Source organism: Chamaea fasciata, unplaced genomic scaffold (genome assembly GCF_029207755.1).
Source record: "Chamaea fasciata isolate MVZ Bird 193981 ecotype frontalis unplaced genomic scaffold, bChaFas1.0.hap1 SCAF_28, whole genome shotgun sequence".
In the NCBI taxonomy this organism is placed as follows: Eukaryota; Metazoa; Chordata; class Aves; order Passeriformes; family Sylviidae; genus Chamaea; species Chamaea fasciata.
The window spans coordinates 1,313,552-1,341,475 of NW_027094113.1; the positions used below are offsets into that span (position 1 = coordinate 1,313,552).

Here is a 27,924-nt window from a genome sequence, read left to right on the forward strand (position 1 = left end):
GCAGCCCCCGACCCACGAGAGCACCCGGGCCCCAGATCCCTCCCAGAGAAGCTCCACAGCAAAGGAGTCCCCTCCTGCCTCCACGGACCCGAGCACCCCCATCCCGAGGGGACCCCAGCTGCTCCGCGTCGCCCGGCGCCCCAGCAGGTCAAAGAAGCACATTTTAGCTACAGAAATCGGGTATTTAAAAATAACAATTGTTCGAAAGGAGACGGGAGGAGAGACTTGGAGCGAAGGATCTGATCTTTCCTGGTGACTGGCTCCACCTTTCACCTCTGGATTTCTGGTTCACTTTTCGGCTGAGGAATGGACACAGACAAAGCAGATCTGTTGGCTTTGCATCTCACCCCATCCACCCCTCGACACACACTCTTGCCCCCTCCCATCCCCCCTCTTCATCTCTGTTACCAAAGAAATTACAAAACCAAAAACGCAACAACAACCAAAACGAATTCCCTCCTGGAAAGCAACGTCGGTGCATGGTGGGAAAAGAAAAATCCAAGGGATCTGGTGGCGAAATCCAGCCCTGGGTGCGAGAAGGGGGAAAACTCCCCGACGAGATTGAAAGGGAAAAAAAATCCCCAACCTCCCCCCCCCAAAAAAAGGGATAACAACAGAAACCACAACCAAACAAGCTCAACAAAGACCGGCAACTTACCAAAAAGACACCAGATTTTTTTTTTTTTTTTGTGCCAATTAACAACCTGCCTTAAACGCGAATTTCTGGAGCAATGGTACTTAGCTTCAAAGGGATCGTTTCCTCCGAGCTCTCGATGGTGACTTGTGCCATATTAAAAAGCAATCACGAGGCCAAACCCTTACAATCAGCCCTCTCCCAGCCCCCTAAGGGCTCCTTGCCAGCCCGGGGTGTCCTCAGGAGGAGCAGAAGGTGCCGCTGGGGACAGGTAAAGGCTGGGAGAGGCTTGGGGATGAAAGGGGAGGCAAGGTCCCCTTCTTCCCCCACCACTTGGGGAAAAAAATCCTCCAAAACCAACCATCAACCAAAAAAAAAAGGGACACTCTTGAATTTATGCGGGTAAAAAGTACCATCTGTGTTCTAGCGCTATGGTTTCTTCGATTCACTTTACTTTGAGAGTGATCAGTTGTGTCACAGGAAGGCACCTTGTTGAAAAGAAGGAAAAAAAAAAAGAAAAGAAAAGAGAATAAAAGGTTATGTGTTGATCAAAAAAAAAAACCAAAACCAAAAAAAAAAAAAATAAGCACCCCAAAATAAAGAGAAAAGAAAGGACAAAAGAATGAAGAGAGAAAGAAAAAAACCCCTGCACACGAAGCCCTGACCGGGCAGGGTCAGAGGACGTCTTGAACCAAAGAGCTCCTGGGGTAGGTGGGCGGTGGAGGGGCTGGGGGGTGTCAGACTGGACACGGTCACACCAAACTGAACCAAAGCATTGCTGGAGAGAGGGCGGGAGAGAGGGATGGAGAGAGGGAAGAGCGGGAAGGGGCAGGTGCCGCAGCGTGTTTTGCCAACCAGAACCCAAAACCTAATGGGAATCTCATCCCCCCAGGACCCCGCTCCCCGCCACTGACTTTTTCCCCTGATGTTGTTTCTTTGTCTTGTCGTGACGTGGTGACGATGGTGGTGGATTCCTGAACCCCATCGAGTAGTATTCAAGGGCTGAAAAGCCAGGAAGGGGGCCTTGGTTTGGGAAGTGAAAAACACAACAGGAAAAATATTTAAAAAAAAAAAAAAAAAAAGGGAAAAAAAGGAAAAGAAAGAAAAAGGAAAAAAAAAAAAAAAAGAAAAGAAAAAAAAATGTGTAAATGCCACAGGCCCTCAAGGATGCAAAGACATTTCTAGTGAGAACCCGAGACTAAAGGCTACCTCACTTGAGTTTTCAATTTTTGTGATTTGAAAATCACGTCTGATACCAAAGATTTTGTTGCCTTGTCTGGTCTGTGCTGGAAACGCCACTTTCCCTGCTCCCCATGGCCAGGCTGGCCCAGAGCCCCCAGCCCAGAGCTCCTGGCCACCCCCAGCCCCAGCCCCAGCCCTGCCGAGTCCCCAGAGAGCGAGGGAGGAGGCGAGCGAGCGACTCCGGGATGGCAGCGTGGTAGATGAGTGCCTTTTTCTTGTACCAAAGGTGTGTGGCCATTTCTTTGCTCCTCTGCTTTGATCCTAAAGACTCAGCGTTACCTCAGCTCTCCGCAGGGACAGATTCCCACGGCTCTCGTAGTCTCTGGGTGCTGGGATGAAGGAAAGAAAACCCAACCCTTGTCCTAACTGAAGAGAAAACATCCCCCTCGCTGAGGGGAAGGTGCTGGTTCCCCAGCACGTCCCCCCCTCTCAGATGTCCCTGTGTCCCCTGACCTGGTCCCCAGGGTCCCTTCACGCAGCCCCTCTTACCCCAGGAGCACAGACCTGGTGTCCAGGGATGCTGCTCCCGGGGAAAGGCTTTGCTCCACATCCTTCTCCAGCCTCTCAGCGCTGGACCCTGCAGAAGGTGACAAAGTGAGTTTCCTCGCAGGCTGTTTTTGCTTCACTCAGCTCAGATTTGAGCTTCGGTTCCCACTTTTGGTAGCACAGTTTGTGGCATTTCTGTTTGGACAGACGAAGGCAGGAGCCTCACTCTGAGCTTTCTCCGAACTCTTCCTTCAGGGAACGGGCTGGAGCTGTGAATCCTTTCAGCAGGAGCTGTTTCTAAGTCCCCAGAGGGGCGTTTTTGGCTCGCTGGGGAGGATCTGCGCAGCCAGGTCTGCTCCATTCTGCCCCTCGGCTTCAGCAGAAGGCAGCAGGAGGACCTGCCGGAGATGCTCTTCCCCAGCAATCTCCAGAGCAGCCAGTTTAGGGAAAACTTGGGTTGCATTGTACCTGCCTGGTTCAGGCTCCGGCTAAGGCGACTCCCTTGAGTTGGACCAAACTTGCCCAGGGCCAACCCTGGTGTGTTTCTTGGGGTTGTCCTGTGCAGGACCAGGAGCTGGACTTGGTGATCCTTGGGGGGGGGGGGGGGGTGTCTCTTCCAATCCAAGAGATTCCAGGATTCCAATGCCCCTGGCGAGAGCAACCCCATCCGGGTTCCCTATCCTGCTGGGCAGCCTGAGAGGGCCGGTCAGACCCTGTCACCTCCCTGTCCCCTCCCTGTCACCTCCCCGTCCCCCTCCACACTATTGCCTTGGCCAGGGCTTGCCCGCCCTCCTGGCCACGCCACCCCCCTTGTCCCCAGTCCCCACCTGGCTTGTGATACCAAAGACGTTCTCTATGCAGGAGAAAGCCTTCATTGCCACCCAGCACAGACCTTACAAGCCTTTGACAATGTTCTCTGAAATACCTCAAAATATTTAATGTATAGTTTATGTGATAAAAAAAAAAAATTACTTAGCTAGTTTTTGGAATTTGTGACTTGAAGCTTTATACTGTTAAATTATAATTTTGCAGAAGACGGCATGTTCTTATTTCTTTGATGCGTTCAATGGGAGACATATTGAATGTTAAGGAAATGAAAGCTGGATAGTTTCACGATTTAAAAAAAAAGAGAGAGAAAGAGAGAGAGAGAAAGAGAGAGAGAAAGATTAAAAAAAAAAGGACCCTTGGAGTTTACAGATTTCATATTTAAACAAGTCCTTTTAAAAAAAAAAAAGAAAAAAAAAAGAAAAACTAATAATGATGACGATACCTTTGCGTTCAGATGTGTTACTTTTCTCTGAGTCATGTCGTACAAGAGTATTTATTATATGTGTTCTGTGTTCAAATGTAATTTAAAGAAGACAAAAAAAAAAAAAAAGAAAAAAAAGACAAGATGAGAATTTGATTTATGCATGAAAAAAATATACTCTTTCTTGAAGTAATGTAATAATTATTGGGGAAGGGGTGGTCGGGTGGGAGCGGGAGGGGACAAACTGTGCTTTTTTTGTCCACGAGTTCTTGGTTGATGAAGATTTCTCTGCATGGATCATGGTTCTGTTCCAACTCACAACCACGGGAAAGTCATCATTTATCCCCTCAGTTTCTTCCTTCACCTCTTTTGTTCCTTTCCTCACCCTGAGAATCCTTGGCAGCCACGGGGGGAGGCGGGGGCTGCTCGGGGAAGCCCCGGGCAGGGTGGGGGGCACAGCCTGGCCCCGTGCCCAGCAAACAGGGTAAGGGAATCTGGGACATGGGACCCTGCAGTGCCCACCCCTCCTGCCTCCCCCGGAGGTCTGGCTCCTCGCTCTGCTTTGTGTTTTCTGGGTTTTGTGGTTTTTTTTTTTTTTTGGGGGGGGGGTGGGTCGTGGTTTTTGGGTTTGTTTTTTTTGCTTTATCCAGCTCTGTGGGTCAAATCCCAAGTGCAGCCAAGAGGAGGAGAGACAATCAGCCACCACCACGACCTGGGCTGGCAAAGCCACGGGGCTCCTCGTGTGCTCTGAGACAAGGGAAACAGCCCTGGGCACCCCAAAGCCCCCCTCAGGGCTGAGACCTCTCCAGCTGATGCTCCCAAATCCCGGTCCTTGGGATGACCTGTCCGGCTTGCCTCTGTCCTTGCCCGGCACACAAAGAGCTGCTGAAGGTGGTGATGCATCAAGGCCCAGCTGGACCCAGGGATGGGCTGGAGTGACCCATTTCTGGGGTCCTTGTCCTCAAGAATGTGGTTTGGGTCAGAGGCACACCCAGCACTCTGCAGCTGTCAGACTTTCCTGTGCCGCCAGCCTGGCTCTCACTGTGCAAAGACACCTGCCCTGGCTGAAGAAGAAGAGTCCAGGCAGGGGAAGAGTCCCTGGAGGATCCCAACCCACCAGATGGTCTCAGGGCACCTTGGAAGGGCTTTGGAGCTTTCTGCAAATGCCCGGAGTCCACCCCCTGAGTGGCTCCTTCCTCCCCCTGCTCCTCCTCCTCTCCCTGCTTAAAGACAGGAGGAGAGGAGCGTTGAGAAGTCACATCTCTGGAGGCCAGGAGGGTGGTGGGGACCTGGAGGAGGCAGTGGTGCCATTCCCAGAGCATTTCCCTGAAACTGCTGTTTCCTCAGCCCTTCCCAACCTCTTCACCACTCGAGGTGGACCAGCTAACCATGAAGAAAAAGATCTCAGCTCCTTCAGGCCCCACCAAAGTGGCCCCCAAAAGCCAAGGAAGGTGTTTTTCAGTCTGCAGCTTTTGTCTGGTGCCATGACCCTGCAGCCTTTGCTGCCAGCACTGGGATGCTCGGCACCATGTGGTGGTGGAAAACCCACTGATCAAGGACCTGGCTTTTAGGAGGAGATGATGTTGGTTCCGGCAGCACCACTCATCTGCTGACCAACCCTTCTGTCCTCTGGGGAGCTCAGCATCCCCACCATGCCCCGTTTCCTCCTCCAAGACCTTTTCCACCATGAGAAGCTTGAAGGCCAAGACCGCAATTACAGCTACAAGAAGGTTGGGAAACAACCCCAGTCACAAATCCCCGGACCTTACAAAGACCAGCTGGATTCCATCCTGGGGAGTGATGGCTTGGGAGACCCTGGAGAAGCCAAGATCTGAGCGCTCTTCCCTGTCCTTTGGCCCAGCTGAGCCCTGCCCACTCTGGATCTGGCCGCGCCTGCTGCCCACACCAACCAAAATGCCTTCAGGAGCAACTTGCCATGATACCAAAGATTTTTTTTTTTCCCCTGCAGGTAATGACAATCTGAGCTCTGTCCTAAAGACAATTCTCTTGACCAGGGTTGCACCCAAAGGGCATTTTTGTGCTGTGGGGAGCAGGAGTGAAAATTCCCAGGGGCCCTGGGAACACCTCTGAGGGTGATGGAGGGCAGTGAGGAAGAGGAAGAGACCTGGGATCTCCCACTAAAACCTGCTGATTCATCCTGGCCACTGTCTCTTGCTTGAATTTTTGTGGAAGTTTTCAGGGATTTGGGTCGTTTCATGACCTGATATGCCCCTAGCCACCCCAGTTCTTCCTGGAGTGGAAGTTCTCCAACGATGGCTTTTATATTTTGAAACCCCACCACTGGCAGAGGGGCAGGCTGTCCCCATCCCACCGGGAAAGCAGGAACCTCTTGGGGTGGGTTTTAAACATTTTTACCCCACTCTGGCACAACCAGAGCCGAGCTTTCCCTGCTCTAACACCAGCTGTGCCGGTAGGACATTGGCACAGAGTGAGAGAAATGGCTTTGCCAAAACTTCACCATTCACCCTGAACATCCCAAGCCTGGGTGGGGAAGACGATCAACTCCTCTTTACCTCTCTCCCCAAGCCACGCTGGGCACTGTTGGGTTGTCACTGCCCTGTCTGCCTGTCCCTGTTACCACCACATGTCCCCAGCATGGAGCTGGCTCCTTTCCCTTGTCTCAGAGGACACCCAGCCATGGGGCTGGACCTGCAGGAGCTGCCACAAGGAACCCACTTCCTCTCACACCTTTGTTTGGCGTTTTTAAAGGGAGGAAATTAAAAATGCAAAGGACAACATTTGCATTTGTTTTGGTTTGTTTTTAATTTTCCCCTTCGATTTCTAAGGGAAACAAAGGAGCCAGACAGAATCCAGCCTGGCCAGGGAGAACCCACAGCCTCGGCTCTGCCGGCCCAGTCTCCTCCAGGAAACATTGCTCATTTTTCTGTATAGCAATAGGTGACACTCGTCCTTGTCCCATGCAGTCCGAGGGCCACATCTCTGAGTTTTTAAATTACTTTTTCCTTCTAATTATTTTTTTTTTTTTTCTGCTGCTGCTGCTTCACTGTTACTCTCATGGGATAAGTTTTATTCTACAGCGAAATGCAATTGTTACTCCTCTGTGTCTTGCAACTATATTTGTTTAAGCTATTTACAAACATTAAAAAAGAAAAAAAAAAAAAGAGTCTTATGTGTCAGGCACTTTATCCAAACTGTGCTGTGTGCTCTGGAGTTTGTTCCTTGTTCTTTGCAATGACTCACGCAGGGGAAGTTATCAGGAAACTTAACTCCAGCCTGTCAACAGGTTTTAAAAGAGAGAAAAAAATTGATCTCTATTTGTTCATCCTCTACTCGTCATGACTGTGTTGTATTTCTGCAGCTTTCTGTTTCTTCAATAAATTATTTTCTAGTCATTCACCCCGGCGTGTGTGGTGTCCTGTGGTGGTAAGGGGCCCCTTTCCTCCCCATGCCCCCGTTCACCACCTCACTCCTCTCACAAACCTGGCCTGGGACATTCAGGGATCGTGCCCAGGACACTGGGGAAAGTTTCTCTCCCCGTTTTCCACCTGGCAGTTGCAGCAGTGAGAGCTTTCCCAGAGGAAGGACGTTTATTTCTTGGCACCATCCAGGTCGTTCTGGCCACAGCCCAAGGGAAACACTTTAATTCTCACTAACCCAGTGCAGACAAGGCCAAAGCACTTGTAAAACAAACCCATCGAATCACATGTGCTGCAGGCAGGGCCAAGCCCCTGTGGATGATTTAATTGTCCATCTTTTTACCCAAATTTCTCCTCCCACTGTGCCTTCTGCCACGGCACAAGCACTGCTGGCACAGACTGAGGGACCACAGGATCTTTCAGTGCTGCTTTCACCCTTCATGGCACTGCAGAGATTTCCAGGATAAGAGAGAGAAGCTAAAAAGTCCTTTTAATTAAAAACCAAAACTCATAAAAAGGGTGACCCAGTCACCAGTCAGTTGTTCACACACAACTTCTCCAGCAGCCACTGCCGGTGGCCCTGGCTCTGCGGGACGTGTCCCCTGTGCCCACCAGGCAGAACTTACCCACATCCCCCCCAGAAGTGCTTTTCCGGACTTTGCAGAGCCTGTGGCCATAAGTTGTCCCCAAAGGTGGGGACACCAGGCTTGGGGGAGTGGTGTGGAGATGGGGAAGGCACATAGAGGACACTGCCCCTTGTGCAGGGACAGCAAAGGCAGGAGTTGGGAGTGGTGGGGAGTGACCTGCAGGAGCCAGGCTGGTCTGGCTGGAGAAGAAAAACCTGCAGGTGATCAATCAATCAACCAATCAATCAATTGTACCTGGCCGCCTCTCCAGAAATTAGGGGATATTTTGAAGCTGCACTGCTCGAGTCTGAGCCACCTGGGCTGCTGGAGGTGACCCTGCCCATGGCAGAGGGTGGGATGAGATGAGCTTTAAGGTCCCACCCAAAGCACTGCAGGGTTCTGTGAGCTGCTCTGTGACAGAAAAGCCACAGGACTGACACCAGCCCTTGGTGGAGAACACAAAACAAGGCTCTTCGTGCAGCCACTGCAGCTCAGTCCTCGGTGGGTGGGAAGGAGCAGGGGTGAGGTGCTTCACCCCCCACCCAGCCCCACTGCTGCTCTCCATGGGGACTTTGAATTAATCCAGAGCTGGGTTAATGAGTCTGGGTCAGCAGCACTGCTCTTGTGTGTCGTGCCTGGGTGGGATGAGCCCCGCACACGAGGAAGCCCCGGCGCGGAGGGCTCGGCAGAGGGAAGGGGACTGTGCTGCCGGCCGGGGGGTCACAGGCGAGGGGCCGAGCCTGTCACAGCTCCACAGCTCTGCAAAGGCCATGTGTCCCCAGCTGGGGGGCATGGAGCACTGCAGGGCTCGGCCCGGGGCTCAGCACCCACAGCAGGAGCCCCCCGGGCCGGGCCAGCCCCTCTGCTACCGCAGGGGCTGCAAAGGCACCAGGTGAGATGAAAGGTGGCCCCGGAAAGGAGCGAAGCAGCCGGGTGTGCGCCCCGCTGCTCCCGCCCTGTCCCCGCAGGGCGAGGCTGACGGCCGGGACAGCTACAGCGAGGGGCAGCGCAGGCAGGACGCGGCCGGGGGCCCCTGGGGGCGCAGGGGACCCGGGGCGGTGCCGTGGGTGGCCCTGGCACGCAGACTGGCCCCGCGGGTGATGAGGCCGGCGTAGCCCTCCTGGTGGGAGAAGGCGTAGCTGGAGCGGCGGCGGAAGGAGCCGCGGGGGACGTGGGATCGCAGCTCCACCGGGGGCTCCGGGTCCCGCTTGGCCTTCAGGTGGATCTTCTGCAAGGACATGCGGAGATCGGGGCTGGGGACATCTCCCAGGAGAGCCCCCACCCCAAGGAGGGACATGACGGGAGCGTAGGGGCACCTCCACCAGGGCACGGTTTGGCTCCCGGCTCTACGATGACCTGATTTCCCATGGGGATGAGGAGTGTGGGGATTCTCCTGGCGATCTGCAAAGCTCATGGAGCTCTGGAGCACAGCGTCAACCTCTGCTCCCCCACGGGCTGTGCACACCTCCCAGGCAAGCCCTCAGGCCAAGGTGGGACACACGGTAAGACAGGGACACCCTCCACCAGGACAGGGTTTGGATCCCAGCTCCACCAAGATCTCCTTTTCCATGATGGGATGAGGGATGTGGGGAGTCTCCCGCGGGGGCTGCAAAGCTCACAGGGCTCTGGAGCACAATCTCGACCCTTGTTTCCACCTGGGACTCTTTTGAAGGTGGGGGTGAGCTCCACCAAGGCTGTGGTGGCACCGGGACCTGCACCAGAGCCCAGATGCTCCTGGGGGGTCCTGGAGGACAATTCCTTCCTGCAACCAAAAGCAGACCCTCTCCAAGGGCTGGATCAGGTCTGTTGGCCCAGGCCCCCCTGCGGGCCCACGGAACAATTTTGGGAGAGGCCCCCGGAGCCAGAGTTGGTGCCAGTGTCATGAAGGACCACCATGAGCGGGACCACCAAGGAGAGGTGACATGTCCCAGCACTACAGTCCAGGCTTCCCTGGGGAGCCTCCCCTTGCCATCCGTCAGCAATCCCAGACACCAACACTGGTGGGAAGCAGGACCTGCCCCTGCCAGGCCCCCCCAGCCCTCACCTGCTGGGTGGTGGCTGTGCCCAGGATGGCACGGAAGGCACGGACCGTGAGCGAGGGGAGCGTGCTGACCACCAGGGACAGCAGGACCACGAGCAGGACGTAGGGGTCGGTCAGGGCATTCCAGCTGGCATCTGTCAACACAGAGGTGATGTTCTGGTGGAGAAGGTGCAGAGGGCAGAGGGAACGAGTGCTGGGGGACAGGCCCCCAGCCAGGAAGGTGCTGAGGGCTCTAAAGAGGAGATGGCATCTAAACTGGAGTTAAGAGTCGAGACAGCAGTTCATGAAGTGGCAACGAGGAGATGATCTACAGGGCAGGAAACAGCTCCCAGCACCGAGGCCAGGGCAGGGAAGGGCCATGGGGATCCCCAGGGCACCTCACCTGGGAAGCGGAAGATGGCAGGGGCTATCCTGAAGGCACCAGCACTTTGGGTCAGGAAGGAGAAGAGGCAGAAGAGGAGCAGGCTGGCTGTGACCATCAGGAAGGACAACACTGCCCAGTACTGAGTGTCCAGGACAATCTGTGGGGACAAGGGCAGAGTGGGCAGAGCACACAGTCCCATGAGGGCCGTGGTGACCCTCTTCCATTCAGCTGCTTTGGCCAAATTCCTCCTCCATCCCAGGGAGATCATCCCCCAGCCATAGAGCCACTGGGGATAGTGCTAAAGCCCAGGGACCCTAAAGATCTGCTGTGGGGCAGGAGGAGGAAGAGCAGATCAGTGCTCACCTCCACGAGGACCGACAGCAGCGCTGACAGGGCCACTGTGACAGAGAAGGACTCGTAGTCACCCACAGCCTTGGTGCCAACGTGGTCCTCAAAGGCCCAGAGCGCGATGTAGAAGCTGATGAGAGAGGTGCCCACCCCGTGCAGGAGGGTGACACCAAAAACACGGTAATTGAAGAGCTCGTCCTGCTGCCCCACCACATAGAGCTCGGGGAACTCCAGGCTCTTCTTGGCACTCACATCCTGCCGGGAGAGCATCCCAGAGGGAATGCAGGGACGGGGGGAGCAGCATGGGGCCACCCCACCCCACACACCCTCTGGCAGAGCTGCAGTGGGTCCCTCTGCCCAGTGGCTCTGGGGTGACTGGGGACAGGCACCCCAGGACTGAGGGTGAGCTCCAAATGCCCACCGAGCTGCCAATGCCATGTCCTGGCACCAGGGGCTGTGGAGATGGGCGCAGTGACTGCTGGGCTGATTCCCGCCTGCCGAGGGTGGCACAGGGCTGGGTGAGCCCAGGGAAGCCGTACCTGCTCCAAAAGGCCCACGGACAGCACGGGGTAGGCAGTGTAGAAAATATTGTAGAGTGCAATGAACCAGCCCTCGTACAGAGGCTAAAAGGGAACAGGGAGAAGCTGTGAGCTTGGAGGTGCTTTGTTAAGACTCACAAAGGGTGTCCAGGCCCCAGGACACTCAGATCCAAACATGGAAATCCCCCTGGACTTGCCCCATCGCCTGCATCAGCCCCACATCGTCTGTGGGGTCATGCTGCAGATAGAGGTGGGGCTGGAGGTCCACACGTTGCTAGTCAAATCACACTTGATGATGGCCCTTGGGATCAACACTCCCATTTTGGAGGAAACCAGCTTAATGCACACGGGGTCCTGCATCTGTCCAAGACTGAAGTGCAGCTCACTGGGAGATCCCGAGTTTCCCCAGGGTGCTTTCCCAATCCAGCCAGGTAAAAAGCAGATAACTGGTGCAGATAATCAGCTGCGTCTCAGTCAGGCAAACACAAGAAATTGGACAGGGCGAGGGAGAAAAGGGGACCAAGGTGGTGATGTGGACACCAGATGATGTCCTCCAGACACGATCCCAGCAGAGGGATCCTGAGCAGGGTGAGTTGTAACTCTGGTGTAGAGACCTCCAAGGGAGGGATGTGACCCCAGCATCCCTCACCTGGGCCGTGAATCCGCTGTGGAAAGCGAACCACACCTGGGCCAGGAGGCCAGCGAAGGTCTTGTAGAAGAAGTACCGCAGGAACTTGCAGATGCGCAGGTAATTCCAGCGGCCGTGGACGAGCAGCAGGCGCTGCAGGAAGGAGAACTGGGCCAGGGCGTAGTCACTGCACTGCACAGCCTGCAGCCCCTCCAGCCCGCTGATGCCCACCCCGATGTCCGCGGCTGCGGGGGGCAAACACACACGGGGAGCGTTGGGGGCAGCTGGGGGCTTGACTTCCCCGTGGGTTGTCCCCAGGAATGCGAATCCAGGAGTGACGGACAAAGGGAACAAGCCCCCTCTATCCCATGTCCTGGATATTCCAGAGCACAGCCCCGTGTCAGGGGCTGCCCACCTTGGGGTTGGAAGGTTCATCGAGGTTCATCCCAGATGCCAAAAGCACGTGGCTCACCCTGCACTTGTCTCAGGCTGCTCCCTGTCCTGTGCCTCTCGCTCCCCCCCAGCACAGCAATGTGGGGAACAGGTTTGGGGCTTCCCCTCCCAGTTCCTCAACCCAAAGGGGCGGGTGAGGTGGTGGAGATGAAAAATGGGGCACCACCATCACCAGTGGGACACACCAGTGACCTCCCCGTGCCTGAGCCTCACTTTTGATCATGTTGACATCGTTGGCCCCGTCCCCAATGGCCAAGGTGATGACCTTCTTGTGCTTCTTCACCAGCTGCACCATCAGGGCTTTCTGCTTGGGGGTGACCCTGCAGCAGATCACGGCCTGGCAGCTGGTGGCCAGGTCCACGAAGGCCTTCTCCACCAGACCTCCCTGGTCCTGCGAGGCCTCGGCCCCATCACAGCGCAGCCACCGCCACGGCCACCCCTTCTTCTCCTTCAGCACCTCTCCCGTGTGGAGGATTTTGTCCTTGGGGGGAGAGCACAGGTGGCTGGGACCTCACCCGTAGCCCTCAGAGCCCTCAGCTCCTCAGCATTGCTCTTAAATGCCCCAAAAGAGTGACTCTGGTGTTCTCCAAGCTCATCACAGAGCAGGTGCTGTGACCATGAGCCCAGTATGTCCCAGCATGACCACGAGAGCTGGTGGTCACCACCCAGCCTGTGTCACCCCAGAACGCCGGGCAGCTTTGGTCAAAGCCCCCCAGCACCAAATGCTCAGTGCAAGCTTGTTCTCCTGTCCACCCTTCATCCCCCAGCCCCAAATGGGCTTTTCCCACCTTTTGGGTAGGAGCAGCACCATGTCCTACACGTGCTGGTGCCACCCAGCACTCTGATACCACCAGGGTGGGAACAACCATCAGGCAGGGAGCAGAGAACAGCACCCAGGTGCCACCTTACCAGGAAGTCCCCGCTGATGATGATGGCTCTCTTGTGGCACGGAGCCTCTGGGCGCTGCTGGGAGAGGTGACGGCTGCATGGGGCGTCCCCACTGCCACTGAGGTTGTTGTTGCTGTCCCAGTAAGCCTGGAGGATCTCACTGTGGGAGGAAGGGGGGTTGGACATGAGCTGGGGACACTGGGAATGCTGGTGAGACCCACAGTGGGCCTTGGTCATCTCAAAGCTAGGGAGATGGGACCTGGTGGGAACAGTAGGAACAAAGAAGAGATTCACTGATATCAGAAATCAGCCTGGTTTAGATGCTGGAGAGAAGCTTAAACCCTTTCTGATCCAAGCCTGCCAAGGAAGAGTGTGGGGTGGGAGAAGAAACAGGCAGGGAGGCCTGGAAAAGCATCAGTGAAGACCATGGACATCCAGGCTGGCACAGGGAAGGAGAAGCACTTCTTCTGAGCTGAGCTCTGCCCACCCCACCCCGGTTCCTCTGCCCTAGAGTGTCCTCAGCAGGGACAGCAATGTCCTGAGCCAGGAGGTGATGATTCCTCACCTGACCACCTCCTCCTCCAGGATCTCCATGTCATCCGTCAGCAGCCTGCAGGCGTAGCCGATGTTCATTGCGGTCTCTGCAACACCCAGCTGTCAGTGACCCCCAGCCCAGGGCAGCCCCCAGCCCCCAGCTCCAAGAGCCCTTGGTGGGCAGCAGCTCCTTCCCCTGCCTCAGTTTCCCCTGGCAGGTGGGATGTGCTGCTGTTGGAGAGGAAAGGGAGCAGCAGGACCAGTTCCTGCCCACTGCCATTGGCCCTTCTCCCCTCTGGTCCTGGTTGGGGGAGAAGCTGAAATGTGCTGGGGGGTCTGGGGGTGCCTCCACTGACCTTGTTTGTCTCCTGTCAGCACCCACACTTTGATGTTGCCCAGTTTCAGCAGCTGGATGGTCTCGGGGACTCCCTCTTGCAGCTTGTCCTCGATGGCCGTGGCCCCGAGCAGCTGGTGGGGGGTGATGGGGCGTCATGGCACGGGGCAGGGCAGGACACGGGGGTGGGAATCACCCCTGCATCCAACCAGCAGCCCTTGATGGGGGTAGACACAGCTGATAGCTACAGCTGGACACCCCAGTGTCCACTGGCATGTCACAAGGTCACCCCTCGGGGAAAACCCCACCTGTCCTCCCACCCCGGGAATGGGTTTTGGCTTGGACACTTCTCACTCCGGAGAGCCAAAGCCCCATGTCTGCCCTCTGGGGCACAGACAGCTCTTCCTGACCCCAGCCCCGGCCCACCTGCAGGTTCTGCTCCATCTCCTCGTAGAGCCTGTCCAGCTCCTGGGCACGGTCCTGCAGCAGCACCGCGGCCTCGCGGTGCCTCCGGCTCCAGGCGCGGAACTCGGCCTCGCTCACCTCCCTGCTGGCCACGCACAGCGTCCTCAGCGTCTCCTCTGCAAAGCGCTGCAGGGAGGAGACATCAGGACTCTCCTCCCTCCCCAGGACCACTGTCACAGCACCAGGGCATCACGCCAGGCCAGCCACGGGCAGAGCCACAGACACTCCAGGACCCGGGCGTCTCTCTGACTCCCTTCCCCCCTCCTGCAGCATCCCCACGAGCACCCTTGGACGCAGCTGGCCCGTGCAGAACACCAAAGGTGGATTCCACGCCCTCTTACCCCCTGTCCCACATGCAGGTGAGGCTCCTAGAGGAGAAGGCAGAACCAAAATCCCCAAGGCAACGGGAGGAAGAGCAGCAGGGCACAGACTGCAGGACACCCAGCCCAAAGCCAGCGGGAGGGGGAGCGGTCCTGTCACCCCTGGCTGCTGCGGGACTCACATCCAGCGCTCTCTCGGTGAGGGTCTCCTTGGGCCCTCGCCTCCGCAGCCGCTCCAGGATGACGGTGTCGGCACCCTTGGTGTAGAGCCGGATGGTGCCCTGGGGGTCTCGCACTGGCACGGAGGGGAAGGACACCTTAGGTCCCCTCAGCGATGGCTCCTGTCCATCGCTGTCCCTGCACAGTGGCCACGCTGGCCCGTGCCGGCCCCCAGAAGGCACCACAGGGCTCGCCAGTGCTTTTCCATCTGTGGCCATGGGAAGCACAGGGATGTCCCCAGATCTGCACCACCACGGGGCAGAATCAGGCCTCAGGGTCTGTCAGTTCCTCACACAACTCCTCCGAGCCCTGGATTTACTTCCTCTCTCTTGGCTGCTCAAACCCTTCTCGGCTGCCTTGACCAAGGTGAGCAAACCCTCAGGGATGACCAGGATGACCCTTGGGAGCCTGGTGCCAGCTGTGGCCACCTGCAGCCATTCCAGAGCCATCCCTCATAGGGCTGAGCACAGAAGGGACCCTGGAGGGGCAGCCCAGCCCACTCACCCAGGACTGACATCCTCTTGCGGTCGCTGTTGAAGTCCAGCATGGCCAACACCTCGTACGTCCTGGTCCTGCCCAGCTCCCTGATGGTGATGCTGTCCTGTGTCCGGGCCAGGAAGACGTAGCCCAAGTTCCTGGCTGCCAACACCAGTGCTTCCTCATCCGGGGAGGCTGCCTGGTAAACCAGCTGGTCTGCAGGAGAGGAGCAGGGATTACACACGGAGACTCCCAGCCAAACCACACTGGGACAGCTGCAATGCCCTGTTCTTGCCCAGCAGTAGCTGTGACACCCTGCAGCCTGAGCTGCCAGGCTGGGGAAACTCAGTTCTCCTTGTCTTATCTGGAGAGGGACTTGGGGCAAGGGCCTGGGGTGACAGGACACAGGGAATGGCTTCCCACTGCCAGAGGGCAGGGATGGATGGGAGATTGGGCAGGAATTGTTCCCTGGGAGGGTGGGCAGGCCCTGGCACAGAGTGCCCAGAGAGCTGTGGCTGCCCCTGGATCCCTGGCAGTGTCCAAGGCCAGGTTGGACAGGGCTTGGAGCAACCCAAGACACTTGGTCAAGACACTTTAACCCAGAAGTGTCCCTGCCATGGCGGGGATGGAACTGGATGAGTTTTGAGGTCCCTCCCAAGCCCAGCCATTCTGGGATTCTGTGATCCCTTCTGCTCCATTGCCCAGGGCAGGATTATCCCCCTTGCGCTTCAATTCCCACCCACGAGCCTTAAAACACCCCCAAACACCAACCCATGACACAGTGACAGCGGCACGAGCCGTCCCCGGGCTCTCACACCCGCTGCTCCCCACAGCTGAGCCTTGCTGGGCTCACCGAACCCCAGCACGGCCCCAGAGCCCCGAGGGGCAGCTCGACCCACCGCCCCTGTCCTCCACCATGACGGTGTGGCAGAGGGCCAGCAGCCTCAGGAACTCCCTCAGCACCGGGTCACTGTCCCTCTGGGCGGCTTCCAGCAGCGTCACATCGCAAACATCCGACTTCTGCTCCCCGGGGTGCTGCCGGGTCAGCCGCGAGCCCTGCAGGAGGCACAGGCAGGATGCAGGGGCTGAGCACAGGGCTCCGTGGCCCCAGGAACACCGGGGATGTGACGCAGTGGCGCTCTGCTGGCACAGAGGCTGAGCCCAGCCCTGCCCTGCCCACGTCAAGGGGGTGAGTGTAAAACGTCTGGGGATGAAAAAAACCCTAAAAATCCGAACTGAAATAATTTTATAACCCCTGTCCCGAATGGCAGCTGAGGGAGGGGCAAACTCGCCAGGCCACTCTGAGAGCCTGGACCCTGTTGGGAGCTGGCTGTGCCTGCTGTCACCAATGTCACCAGTGACGGCTCCAGGGCACGTGGGAGGGGGGACTTACGCACCGGTGGCTGTTTGTTCTCATGGCCTGTGCCTGGACCTGCCAAAATAGAAATAATCCAGTCAATAGGGGGCTGGCAGGGGGCTTGGAGCAGCTTCTCTGGAGTGACTCCTGCTCCTGCTGGCCAAAAAAATAGCAAAAAGGCACCAGTTCAGCATCTGCTCAGTGTCAGACTCCACTGGGACATCCAGGCCTCACCTTTTTGGCTTTTTGTTCAAATTTTCACCATGATTTTAATGGGAAAAAATTCAGACCTACTTTCAGCTGAATTTCCTGGCAGATTCTGCGTTTGGCCAAAGACTACTGGAATTAGGGAGATGCTGCTCCACAGAGGTGGAATGTGCTACACCAGGCAGGGAAAATTTGGCTTATTCCTGCCTAAAAGCTTTGCTAGGTTTTTTTTGGCCCTCCCTTTTGCTTTTATCGCTGTACATTTGTCTCAAGCACATGATACTTATCTCAAGAAAACATGGCCTCACGTTCAAGCTTGGGTCTGCCCTGCTCATTAAATTTCAATAATTAAGCATCATGATGGCTCCCAAAGTGAGCCAAGAGCTGGAGTAAGTACAGCAATGAGAGGAGGAAGGACTCAGCAATTTTCAAGGTTTTATGGGGGAAACCAAGCAGACTCATTAAAAATAATAAATTTTTAAATGTAAAAATGGTTAAAAAACCCCAAACCCCCAAAAAGACAAAAAGAAAAATAAAAGAGAGAGAGCAATTACATATGTTCACTCTAATTAAACAACTCAAGGACAATAATCATTTCCTCGCCTACTCCATAGGTCACCTGAAAGCCTCAAAGTGCCCAGATTTGGCAACCAAGCTGGAGATTCCCTAGAAAATGATGAAAAGAGGAAAAGCCACAGCTCCTTTTTCTCTACAGGACCTTAAAACAAAAGTCCACGGGCTCTCCTGGGCCCTCTCCCGTTTCTCCTCTGCCTGGGCCAGCATCAGCTCACGATTCCAGGCAGGATCCACCTCACCCACACCGTGTTGGGTGTAGCTGCCCCAGGCTCCCTTTTTTATCAGGGAAAACTTTGCTGATCTCAGCTGAGTTTAGGCCACGAAACCTCTCCCGTGTTGGAGGCCAGGACTGTGCCCTGACTCCGTGTGCTGGGAACACCAGACCGGTGGGACCTCAGGCGTGGCAGCCCTGAAAAGGCCCTGAAACGTGGGGGGCGAGGACAAGGAGAGTTCCTACAGCACCACCAACACCAGCCCACCTCAGGAGGGGTGGAAAGAACCAGCTCCAGGCTCATCTGAGCCCCTACAAACTCATCCCAGCCCGGGTTACCATAGATGGTCCCGTTGACGCAGCACTTCTTGAAGCTCATGACGTTCTGTGTCAGGGTGCCCGTCTTGTCTGAGAAGATGTACTCGATCTGGCCCAGCTGGTCACTGAGGCTGGTGCTCCTGGCCTCAGCTGGGATGTCCTTGGCATCGTAATACATCTCCAGATCCCAGTTAATAAAACAGCTGTTCACCAGGTAGATGAATTCCAACCTAGGGAGTCCAGGAGGAGAAAACAGGGAGAAGGAGATGGTGCTGCTCACCACCCAGGGGCGCTGGGGACCTGACACAGGAAGGAAAGGCAGGGGGAGGTCCCCACCTCGATCCTCCTGCTCTGGGCTTGGGGGACGCCAGAGGGTTTTCATTGCTCGTGGCCAGGCTTCCAAAAAGCTCATCACCCACCGAGTCCCCTCTGGAATTCTGGCCCTTGGTGGTCAAACTCACAGATCTGGAGGTCCAGTGAAGGGCCCAAAAGTTTGGAAACAGCTTTTTCCACGTAAATTCTGATTGTTGCCTGCACAGAGCAGCTGTGCCCTTCTCCTCCCCCACCCTGCTGCTGTCCATGGGAATTCCAGGAATATCTCAGATCCTGCTCCCAGGGAGCTGCACCTTCCTCAGAGCCATCCTCAGCCCACCCACGATTCCCAACACCAGCCCAGGGCTTGGATCCCTGTTCTGCTTTTCCCCTGGGAAGGTCTCAAAGCACATCCTCGGTGTTTGTAGGATACACACCCCATCCACCCTTCCCCTCTCCCTGCTAAGGGAGCACCCGGGAGTGACCTGGGCCACACGCCGGCCCTCAGTGCAGCCTCACTTTGGGGCCATGACCCAAGTTGCAGGTGAGGGGCGAGGGCAGGGGGTGGGTGCTGAGCCCTGAACCCTGCCAAGCTCCGTGGTCCTTACGTTATGTACATGGACATGGGGATGATGACGCTCAGCAGGATGGTGAAACCCCAGAAGTTGAGGAAGGCCTGCTGGGCAGGGCTCGTGTGCCTGTAGAGGGCAGCCAGGTATCCGTGCTTCTCCTGGAATGTCCTGGCCCAGAACCCAGAGGCGACGGCGAGGCCCAGGGATGTCACCAACAGCACCAGGAAGATCTGGGGTGGGAAGCCAGCATGAGAATGTCCCAAGATGAGAAAGTCCCAGGATCACAGAGCCCACCGGGCTCTTCTCTAGGAGGTTCTAGGGAGAGCTCAGAGCCCCTGGCAGGGCCTAAAGGGGCTCCAGGAGAGATGGAGAGGGACTGGGGACAAGGGATGGAGGGACTGGACACAGGGAATGGCTTCCCACTGCCAGAGGGCAGGGCTGGACGGGATATTGGGAAGGAATTGTTGGCTGTGAGGGTGGGGAGCCCTGGCACAGGGTGCCCAGAGCAGCTGTGGCTGTCCCTGGATCCCTGGCAGTGTCCCAGGCCAGGCTGGACGGGGCTTGGAGCAGCCTGGGACAGTGGGAGGTGTCCCTGCCCATGGCAGGGGTGGCACTGGATGGGCTTTGAGGTCCCTTCCAACCCAAACCACTCTCGGATTCTCTGATCCTCTGAACATGTTAACCCAAGATACTTTGGGCCAAATATTGCAAGATGAAGAAAAGCAGCACCAGCCAAGCAAGAGGCCTCTCACGAGGAGCCCTGTGAGCCACCCCAGGAGCAGGGCAGAGGTGTTTGCACCACACCCACCACGATCACCAGCCGATCCATCAGGTGGTCCAGCTTGGTTTTCTTCCGCTTGATCTTCCCACAGTTCCTCATGATTTTGGAATCAAACCCTGGGCAGGAAACATTTCCCAAGTAAAAACGCGAGTCCCCAGAAGGTTCGCCCGCAGGTCAGGGAGGCCGCTTCCCTCCACAGTGACACCTCCCCTCCCCTGCAGAGCCCAGAGGGGACCCTCTCTCCGTCAGTGCCCATCGAGCCATGGCTGCACGCTCCAAACTGTGATGCTCAAGCAGCTCTCACCCCACAGCTCCCCACAGCTCCCCACGGCCCGGCCCTGAGCTGCACTGCGTGGGCTGGATCCGGCATGAGGTGCAGCTGGGAGATAACCCGGGATGAGGAGAGGTTTGGTACCACCTCCCCTCCCACCAGCGATCCCAACACCACCGGCACACACCGTGGCAGCTCCTCCGCCTTGTGCCGGCCGGGAACGGCACCCGCCGCTGCTGGAAGCGCTCGGGCAGCTTAAAATCCCCGCGATGCCGGAGGATTCCGGCCCTCCGCGGCGCGGGCAGGGACACTCGCCTGCGTAGAGCACCAAGCCATGGCAGAGCGCGGTGTTGCGAACGCGGCAGCCCCGCAGCAGGATCCGCTCGCTGTCCAGGGCGTGGGCGCGGCCCCGCCAGCGCAGGGTGCCCGTGAAGGTGTGCATGCGGCTGTTGGGCTCCTCGCACGTCACTCGGCCTGCACGGGGAAGGTCGGGGGACACAGAGAACCGCCCTCCCCTCGCAGCTCCACGTGTCCCCCCCAAAGAGGGGGGCTCGGGGCCTCTCAGGGAGATTTGGGGTTTGTCTCTAGGGGGGATTTGGATGGCTCGGGTTAAGGCCAATGGAGGTGCTGGGAGGTTGGTTGGCGCAGGAACCTTGCTGGGCTGTGGACTGGAGAAGGCACCGACACAACCCCCTTCGTCCCCAAGGCCTTGCAGAGGGGAGCTCTGCACCCTGTGGAGGAGCAGCAGGGGCTGAGCTCAGGTTTGGGAACCAAGAGCTTGGTACCAGCGGGAAAATCAAGATCCAGGGCAGGGGGAGGGTGCACATCCCTGGTGGATCCATCGCGGAAGTGATGGGCAGAGCCTCCCCACGAGGCCTTGGGCTGCCAGCCTCTTGTCGGACTGATGGGGGACAGGGGATCAGAGAAATCCCAAGGCTGACTCCATCCCAGCCAGCAGACTCACCATCAAAGGCAGCCATGCTCTCCTCGCTCCCCAGCTCCTGGTGCGTGACCAGAAGGGCCTGTCTGAACTTCAGGTTTGTTTCCCTGTGAGCAGGAGCCAGGGAAAGGAAAATAAAACAACCCTGTGGGTGACAGAGCTGTTCAGCCTCCTGTCAGGCCCACGGGACAGAGACAGCCATTAATTACCAGGTAATTACACAAGTGGTGGCAGTGAAATGCCAGAGAGGGACCTGTGATGCCACACGCGGAGCACTCGTGCAGGGAGAGCCCTGGCCCAGGGACCCTGCCGTTAAATCATCCTGCGCAGGGAGGGGGCAGGACGGGCTGGGAAGGAGCTGGGAGATGGGGACACTGGCCTGAGGTTGCCAGGTGCTCTGTGGAACCCTCACCAGAGCCTCTGGACTCCCATTTTCAACATTTGTGGGTCAAATCCGCATTTCTGGGGTGTCTGCAGGTTTGGGTTTTGGAGGATCCAAAACATCCTGTGGTTTCCCTGAACCCTCCCAGCACTGGTGGGTCCCCAAGACCAGAGTCTCCGGCCTCTGTCCCTGTCCCCCCATGGCCAGAGGGGTCCCTATCCCTGTCCTCACCCATCAATGTCAGCGGTCTCCACATAGCACAGGCTGCTGGGCTCGGAGCTGCACAGCAGGAGCAGGTCAGCCTTGAGGAACAAAAAAAGGAGGAGAGAGAGCACCTGGATGAGCCCCTGGTGACCGAGTCCCCCCAGGGGACGGCCAGCTCCGGGCCCCCCTCACCGGGACGACGCTGTCCTTGCGCAGCCGCACGATGTCCCCGACGCAGATGTCACACCACTTCTGCCAGCGGAACCTGCGGGGGCATCCAGGGTGGTGCCTTAAGTTTCATCTTTCGTGTATTTCAGGTTCTGTGCTGCCCAGGGGTGCAGCTCTGAGCTCACAGTCGGTGTCACTCAGCTCTGCACACAGCAGGGACACAAAACAAATCCTTGTCCTGCTGCACACCGAGGACAACTCTCAGCCCCAAAAGCACAAACAAGGGTGGGCTGGAGGGAGGGACAAGCAGGATGGGACCTCACAGCCTGGAGCTGGAATTGGACAATTAAACCCCAACATGCAAATGAACCAAAACTTGTAAAAGTGTGAGACCTCGTGACCACTCGTCCATTTTGTGACCATTTTGGGTCCACCCTGGGTGCAGCCCTGGCCAGACTCTTGTCCTGCCCAAGGTGGATCCTGGAGGCCTTTCAATAAACATCTGCTTTATTCTCTAGCCTTGTCCAGCCTCCGTTTCAGATCAGCCTTCCCAAGGCATCAAGGGGACAACTTTTTGGCCCTACAGAGCAGTGGGACAGCGGGCTGTGGGGGTTTCAGCCTGTGCTTGTCCCAAATTCCTGGAGGATTTGGGCCTCCAGACTCTTGTGCCACCTCCAGAGGGCTGAGCACCGAGGGTGGCACAGGACTCATGTGTCACATCCATGTCCCTGTACCTACAGGTGACAGGGACTTTCAGCACCCTTACCAAGGGGGGAAAAGCTCATCTTTCCCTGGAGCAGTGCTGGGCAGGGACACGGGTCTGTGGGTTGGATTTGAGGACCTGGAGGAATTCTGTGGCCAAGGAAAGCCTCCCCCAGCACATCACAGCAAACTGGGGCTTTTTAAAACCAGCTGCCCGTGACTGGAACATGATCAATCCCACAGAAGGAGCTGTAGAACATTTTGGGAGGTGAAAGGAGCTTGCAGAGCCCGGGACAGTCCCACCAAACCCCTTCTCAGCTGCTCAAGGACTGTCAGCACTTCAGCTGCTCTGTTGTTCCACGAGGGTGTAGAAAACACAGGCACAGCTTCCCAGAGCCCCTCACCTCTTCCCAGCCAGGATTTCACACGGCCTGCTGTTGATGTTCCTGTCACTTCGGTGACGGCCCTGCACACAGGAGAGACACAGAGGCCAAAGCCATGCCAGCTTGTCCTGCTCCACAAAAACAACCCCTTGATGCCACCACCTCCCTCCTCAGCCGCAGAGCTGCGTTCTGAGCCACGGGGAGATGTGTTCTGATGAATAAAGAGGCTGAATTCCCCTCAGGTATTTCTGGGGACCAACCTGGCACTACAGCCCGAGGTCAAGGTGTTAAATACCTTGACCCCCAAGGAAAGCATCGAAGGCATCACATCCTTCCCGAGGGAAAATGAAAACAAACGTGGATGTGGTGGAGTAGGTGACACCTCAGGAGTGATGGATGGCAGCAGCTCCTGAGCTCCTCAGTTCAGCTCACAGCAAAGGGCCCCTCCCTGCCCGTGTCCCCAGGGCCACCCCCGTCACTCACAATGTCATCAATGAGGTCCCGCAGCCCCCGGATGATGAGAAGGCAGCTCAGGGGGAACAGCAGAGTGTACCAGGGCAGCGTGGAGATCTCAGGGAAAGTCTGGAGAAGGAGAATTTTACACCAGTGACACAACTCCTCTCCCACCTCGGGACACTTGGGGTGGCTGAGTGACTCCCTCACCCCCAAGACAGCGCCCGAGGGTGGCAGGAACCCATGTCAGCACCCTCAAATCAATATCTCTGTTACAGACACCTCTTTTGGTGGGTTTCCACCTCTTTTTGAGGCGTGAAATGCTCCTGGGTCTCTGACTTTGGAGGGATGAATTTCTATTTTGGTGTGGTCAGTGTGAGCTTCACCTACATGCGGACCAAACCCATTTTATAGAATCAAGGAAAGATTTGGGTTGGAAAGGACCTTAAAGCCCATCCCATTCCACCCTCTGCCATGGGCAGGGACACCTTCCACCAGCCCAGGCTGCTCCCAGCCCCAGGCCTGGGACACTGCCAGGGATCCAGGGGCAGCCACAGCTGCTCTGGGCACCCTGTGCCAGGACCTCCCCACCCTCACAGCCAACAATTCCTTCCCAATCTCCCATCCATCCCTGTCCTCTGGCAGTGGAAACCATTCCCTGTGTCCTGTCCCTCCATCCCTTGTCCCCTGTCCCTCTCCAGCTCTCCTGGAGCCCCTTCAGGCCCTGCCAGGGGCTCTGAGCTCTCCCTGGAGCCTTCTCCTCTCCAGGTGAACAGCCCCAGCTGTCCCAGGCTGTCCCCAGAGCAGAGGGGCTCCAGCCCTTGGAGCAGCTCTGTGGCCTCCTCTGCACTGGCTCCAGCAGCTCCACGTCCTGCTGATGTTGGGAGGCTTTCATTTAAATTAACCACACTTGACACAGGTGAAACCCCTCAGAGTTCCCAAAAGACACCGAACACCACGGAAAAGCCTCATCCTGGGAAACCTTTTAGCCCAGATTCCCTGCTCTGGACTGCAGAGAAGCCTCCTTGGGCAGAGCCCTGGCACACACTCGGTGCTCCCGCAGTGCTCACCCCACCTGGAGGAGGATGACGAAGACGAAGTAGACGTTGGCCATGCGGTGGAACTGCTCGTAGAGGTTCAGGGGCAGGAAGGTGAGCAGGTTGTACTTGGCTGTCCTGATGGCATTGCCCTGTGGGGGACAGGGGGGTCACAGCCACTGCCAGGGCAGCCCTGGGAAATCAGGGACCTGCTCTGCAAATGCCCAAACATCCTGGTGTTCTTAGGATTTCTCGCAGCACGAGAGATGCCTTAAAAAAATTACCAAAGCCATAAGGGAAAACAAGGATTTCTCAGATCCAAGGGCTGCGTAAAATTGAGAACAAAATCATTTGCTTGCGGGTTTGTTCCCCACGTGGGCCATTCAACAGGAGTTGGATTCTTGTGGGTCCCTTCCGACTCAGAACATTCTGTGATCCTGACCATGATCTAAAGCCCAGCTCACTCACCTCGATGTTCTTTAGCTAAAAAATAAAATAAAAAATCTGGTTTTGCTCACTCAACGGATTTTGAAAAATGTTTCTCTTGACTAGACCACCAGACTGAAAAGTCTTCACACAGCTCTGCCCCTTCTCCAACAGCTCTGGGGGGGCACCAGGCAGGGAGGGAGCAGCACCTCATCTCCCTGGGGATTGTGTGTGTGACCCTCCACCCTGCTGGATTCCCCTCTGGAGCATCTCTGCCCTGTCCCCCCGCCACCACCGGCTCAGGGATGAGGGGCTGGGGAGGGGAAGCCCAGGCCCATCCTGGCTCACCGAGTATTTCCTCTTGCTCAGGCAGAAGGCAGATTTCTTCTTGAATTGCCTGTGGTAGCTGCGGTCGTTGGCCCTCACCTCCCAGGTGAAAGCTGGAAAAGCAAGTGGACACGTGGACATCCAGCAGTCCCCGTGGGAGCCAGGCCACCAGCCTGCAGCCCCCAGGACACCAGGAGCAGTGGTGGTCACTGCTGGGGTGGCTTCCCACGGGCAGAGGGAGGGGCTGGGTCTCAGGGTCACTGACAGGGGACGGAGAGAGCAGGAGACCAGAACATTCCAGAGCTGCAAGAGCCCCGAGCCTCAGGGTCACCTCGTGGGCTCAGGGTCTGGTTGACAGCTCAGGTTTGGTGCTCAGGCCACGGGCAGGAGGAGCCCCCAGTCTTTACTGTTCCAGTCAGGGTCATTCCTCTCCCAGTTCCATTTTTGCCATCCCAGAGCAGACCCTGCCAAGCAGGGAACATCCCAGCCCTGTTCCCAACACCTGCCCCAGCTGACAGTCCCTCCTCACGCCAGATCTTCTCCCTCCCCATTTCACAACCGTGTCCTACTTCCTCATAAAGTGTCTGAAAGCCGGGAAAATCCCCAAAGCACACCCACTGCACACTGACCTGGCAGCTGCCGCTTCCCACCTGGGCAGCCTGGGGCTGGGTCCTGCTCAGCCATGCTGCCACCACTGCCAGGACCTGGGGACAAGGACAACCACAGAGACCTGAAACCCTGAGCAACGACAGCCTGATCCCACTGGCATGCTCCAGCTTCCCAAGGCTCCAGGGCAGGACACCCTATGAGAGGGACATTCAGCCCAGCTGCCTGTGACAACTCAAAGACGTTTTTGCCCTCTGGGAAAGTTACTGGAAATCATTTGAAGTCATTGGTGAGGGATTGGAGCTCTCCCTGTCCTGCCACCCCACCCAAGCTCCCATCGTGCTGGGACAGCAGCCACCTCCATCAATGACAAGATTTCCCTCACGCCTGGTGGCTCCGTGACCTTCCTGCAGGGATGGTAGGGAAGATTAATTAACATTTGTGAAGCGCTTTGTGATCCTCACATGAAAGGAGGCAGTGAGGGATAAAGCATTAATTACCTTATTATTAAATAATCCCACCAGAAGACAGTCCCTGCCGTTATTTCTTATCTCGCTCCTTTGATCACTTCTTCCATTCTTTAACCCAAAGTACCAACTTCTCTCCCACTCCTCGTGGGTGTTGGTTTGTCCCAACACACCTCCCAGATGCCACTGGCCGGGCATCCTTCCTCATTCCAGGTCCGAGACCCAAACACCAACAGCACCTCAGCCCCTGCAGCCAAGAGCTTGCCCAGAAAAAGCTTTGATCCACAAAATCCCTCTTTACCACCCAGCACTTGGTGCTGCCCCTGTCCTTGGATCCTGAAGGACACCCCTGAGCTCAGCACACACAGTCCCAGAATGGTCTGGGCTGGGAGGAACCTCAGAGCTCATCCCATTCTACCCGTGCCATGGCAGGGACACTTTCCACTATCCCAGGTTGCTCCAAGCCCCGTCCAGCCTGGGACACTCGCAGGGATCCAGGGGCAGCCACAGCTGCTGGGGGCAAATTGGGGCCCCAAATGTTGCTTTCTTTGTTTTCACAGCGTGGCTGAGGAGGAAGGAAGGGTTTCAGGGAGCTGCTGGGGGTGGTGGGACACTCCTGCTACAACCCAAAGCTCCCGCTCCCATTTGTCCCAGGGAAGGGGGAGCAGGAAGAGCAGGTGGAGACCTGGAGGGATGAGATCTCTCCCACACAGCAAACCCAGAGAAGTGCCCAGACGGGCTGTGACCATTTAGTTTAGGCAAAACAGTGTTGACACAGAGAAATGCAAATTTCCCACCTTCCTCCCTGCTGTGACCCCAGTGTGTCCTTGTCCCAGGGTGCTGCCAGCTGGGGACACCTTTCTGATTGCAGAGGGACAAAGGGGGGACACCAAACCCCTCCATCTCCTGCTGCTGGCAAGCACATTGCCCTCTTTCCTCCCACCAGAGGGATGGGCTCCCCTGGGATAGGGATATGGGGGATCTCCTCAGAGACCAGAAACAGGCCAAGGGATACAGGCCCAGTGGAGGCAGCTGCTCCACGGGGAAAATCCAGCAGGAGACAAGATGAACCTCAGGGTATCCAGGACAGAGAAAACTGAGTCACCTGCTCACAAACCCTGATCCCATCCCTGCAAGTGTCCAAGACCAGGCTGGACAGGGCCTGGAGCAGCCTGGGATAGTGGCAGGGGTGGAATGGGATGAGCTCGAAGGTCCAACCCAGCCCATTCTAAGGTCCTAACCACGGGCAACCAGGGCAGGGCCAGGGGTGGCAGTGGGGATGAGCCCTGAGCCTCAGCCGAGCTCCTGATGAAGAAATCCAGATGTGAGCTTGGAAGTCTGGAGTCAGGACTGCGAAGGAGACAAAGGGCAAGGTGAGACACAGCCCATCCATTGGGACAAGACAGCTCCAAGGGTCCACAGCAAGGCCCAGGAGCGTGGCCAAGCTGCAGCCAGACCCACCGTGGGGGCTTGGTCTAGAACTGAGCCCTGGCTGAGCTTCCCGAGACGAGGGGTGGGGGTCCCAGGGGGCTGCTCAGGGCCACTGACCCTGGCTGTGCCCTCGGGGCTCTGACCAGTGGCCCAAAGCATCCTCTGCCCTCACTCCTCGCTCCAGGACACCAATATTTGGGGTGAGGCTGACAGTGAGAGATTCCAAGGTGTTTTCCTGGGCTTGCTGCTTCCAGACCAGCGACCTTCCGAGTCTCACCAAGACACACTCCTGGTTTTATTTGTCCTGGTCCCCTCGTGCTCAGGATCAGGCCTGAAGCTGCTGATCCATCGTGTCCCCACCGTGCCTGGCATCTCTGAGCCCCATTGTGCCCGGTCAGGATCACCATTACCCCCAACCAGGCCCCACTCAGCAGCTCCAAAGCATCCCTGTTCCCAAAGGGTGCCAAACAAAAGCACGGCTGGCTGAGCACCTGCAGCTGGCACAGGCAGGACACTCCATGGGGCTGAGTGCCCTGCAAAGGCAGCCG

At 57.0% G+C, this 27,924-nt stretch overlaps 1 protein-coding gene across 1 annotated transcript; it reads right to left on the reverse strand.

Moving 5' to 3' along the window:
• Positions 1-8,601: 8,601 nt before the first annotated feature.
• On the reverse strand, positions 8,602-25,556 carry ATP8B3 (ATPase phospholipid transporting 8B3). The gene is made up of 27 exons (XM_066205617.1): positions 25,502-25,556; positions 24,894-24,985; positions 24,158-24,271; positions 23,113-23,211; positions 22,651-22,712; positions 21,569-21,641; positions 21,404-21,474; positions 20,815-20,897; positions 20,166-20,324; positions 19,607-19,695; positions 18,835-19,028; positions 17,936-18,144; positions 16,643-16,677; positions 16,145-16,301; positions 15,273-15,461; positions 14,732-14,844; positions 14,191-14,355; positions 13,787-13,898; positions 13,462-13,537; positions 12,918-13,056; positions 12,222-12,489; positions 11,577-11,800; positions 10,928-11,011; positions 10,404-10,643; positions 10,059-10,197; positions 9,680-9,810; positions 8,602-8,863 (listed from the first exon to the last, which is right to left on the reverse strand). The coding sequence occupies exons 1-27, from the start codon at positions 25,554-25,556 to the stop codon at positions 8,627-8,629; spliced, it is 3,609 nt and encodes a 1,202-aa protein (XP_066061714.1). The 3' UTR covers positions 8,602-8,626.
• Positions 25,557-27,924: the final 2,368 nt, after the last annotated feature.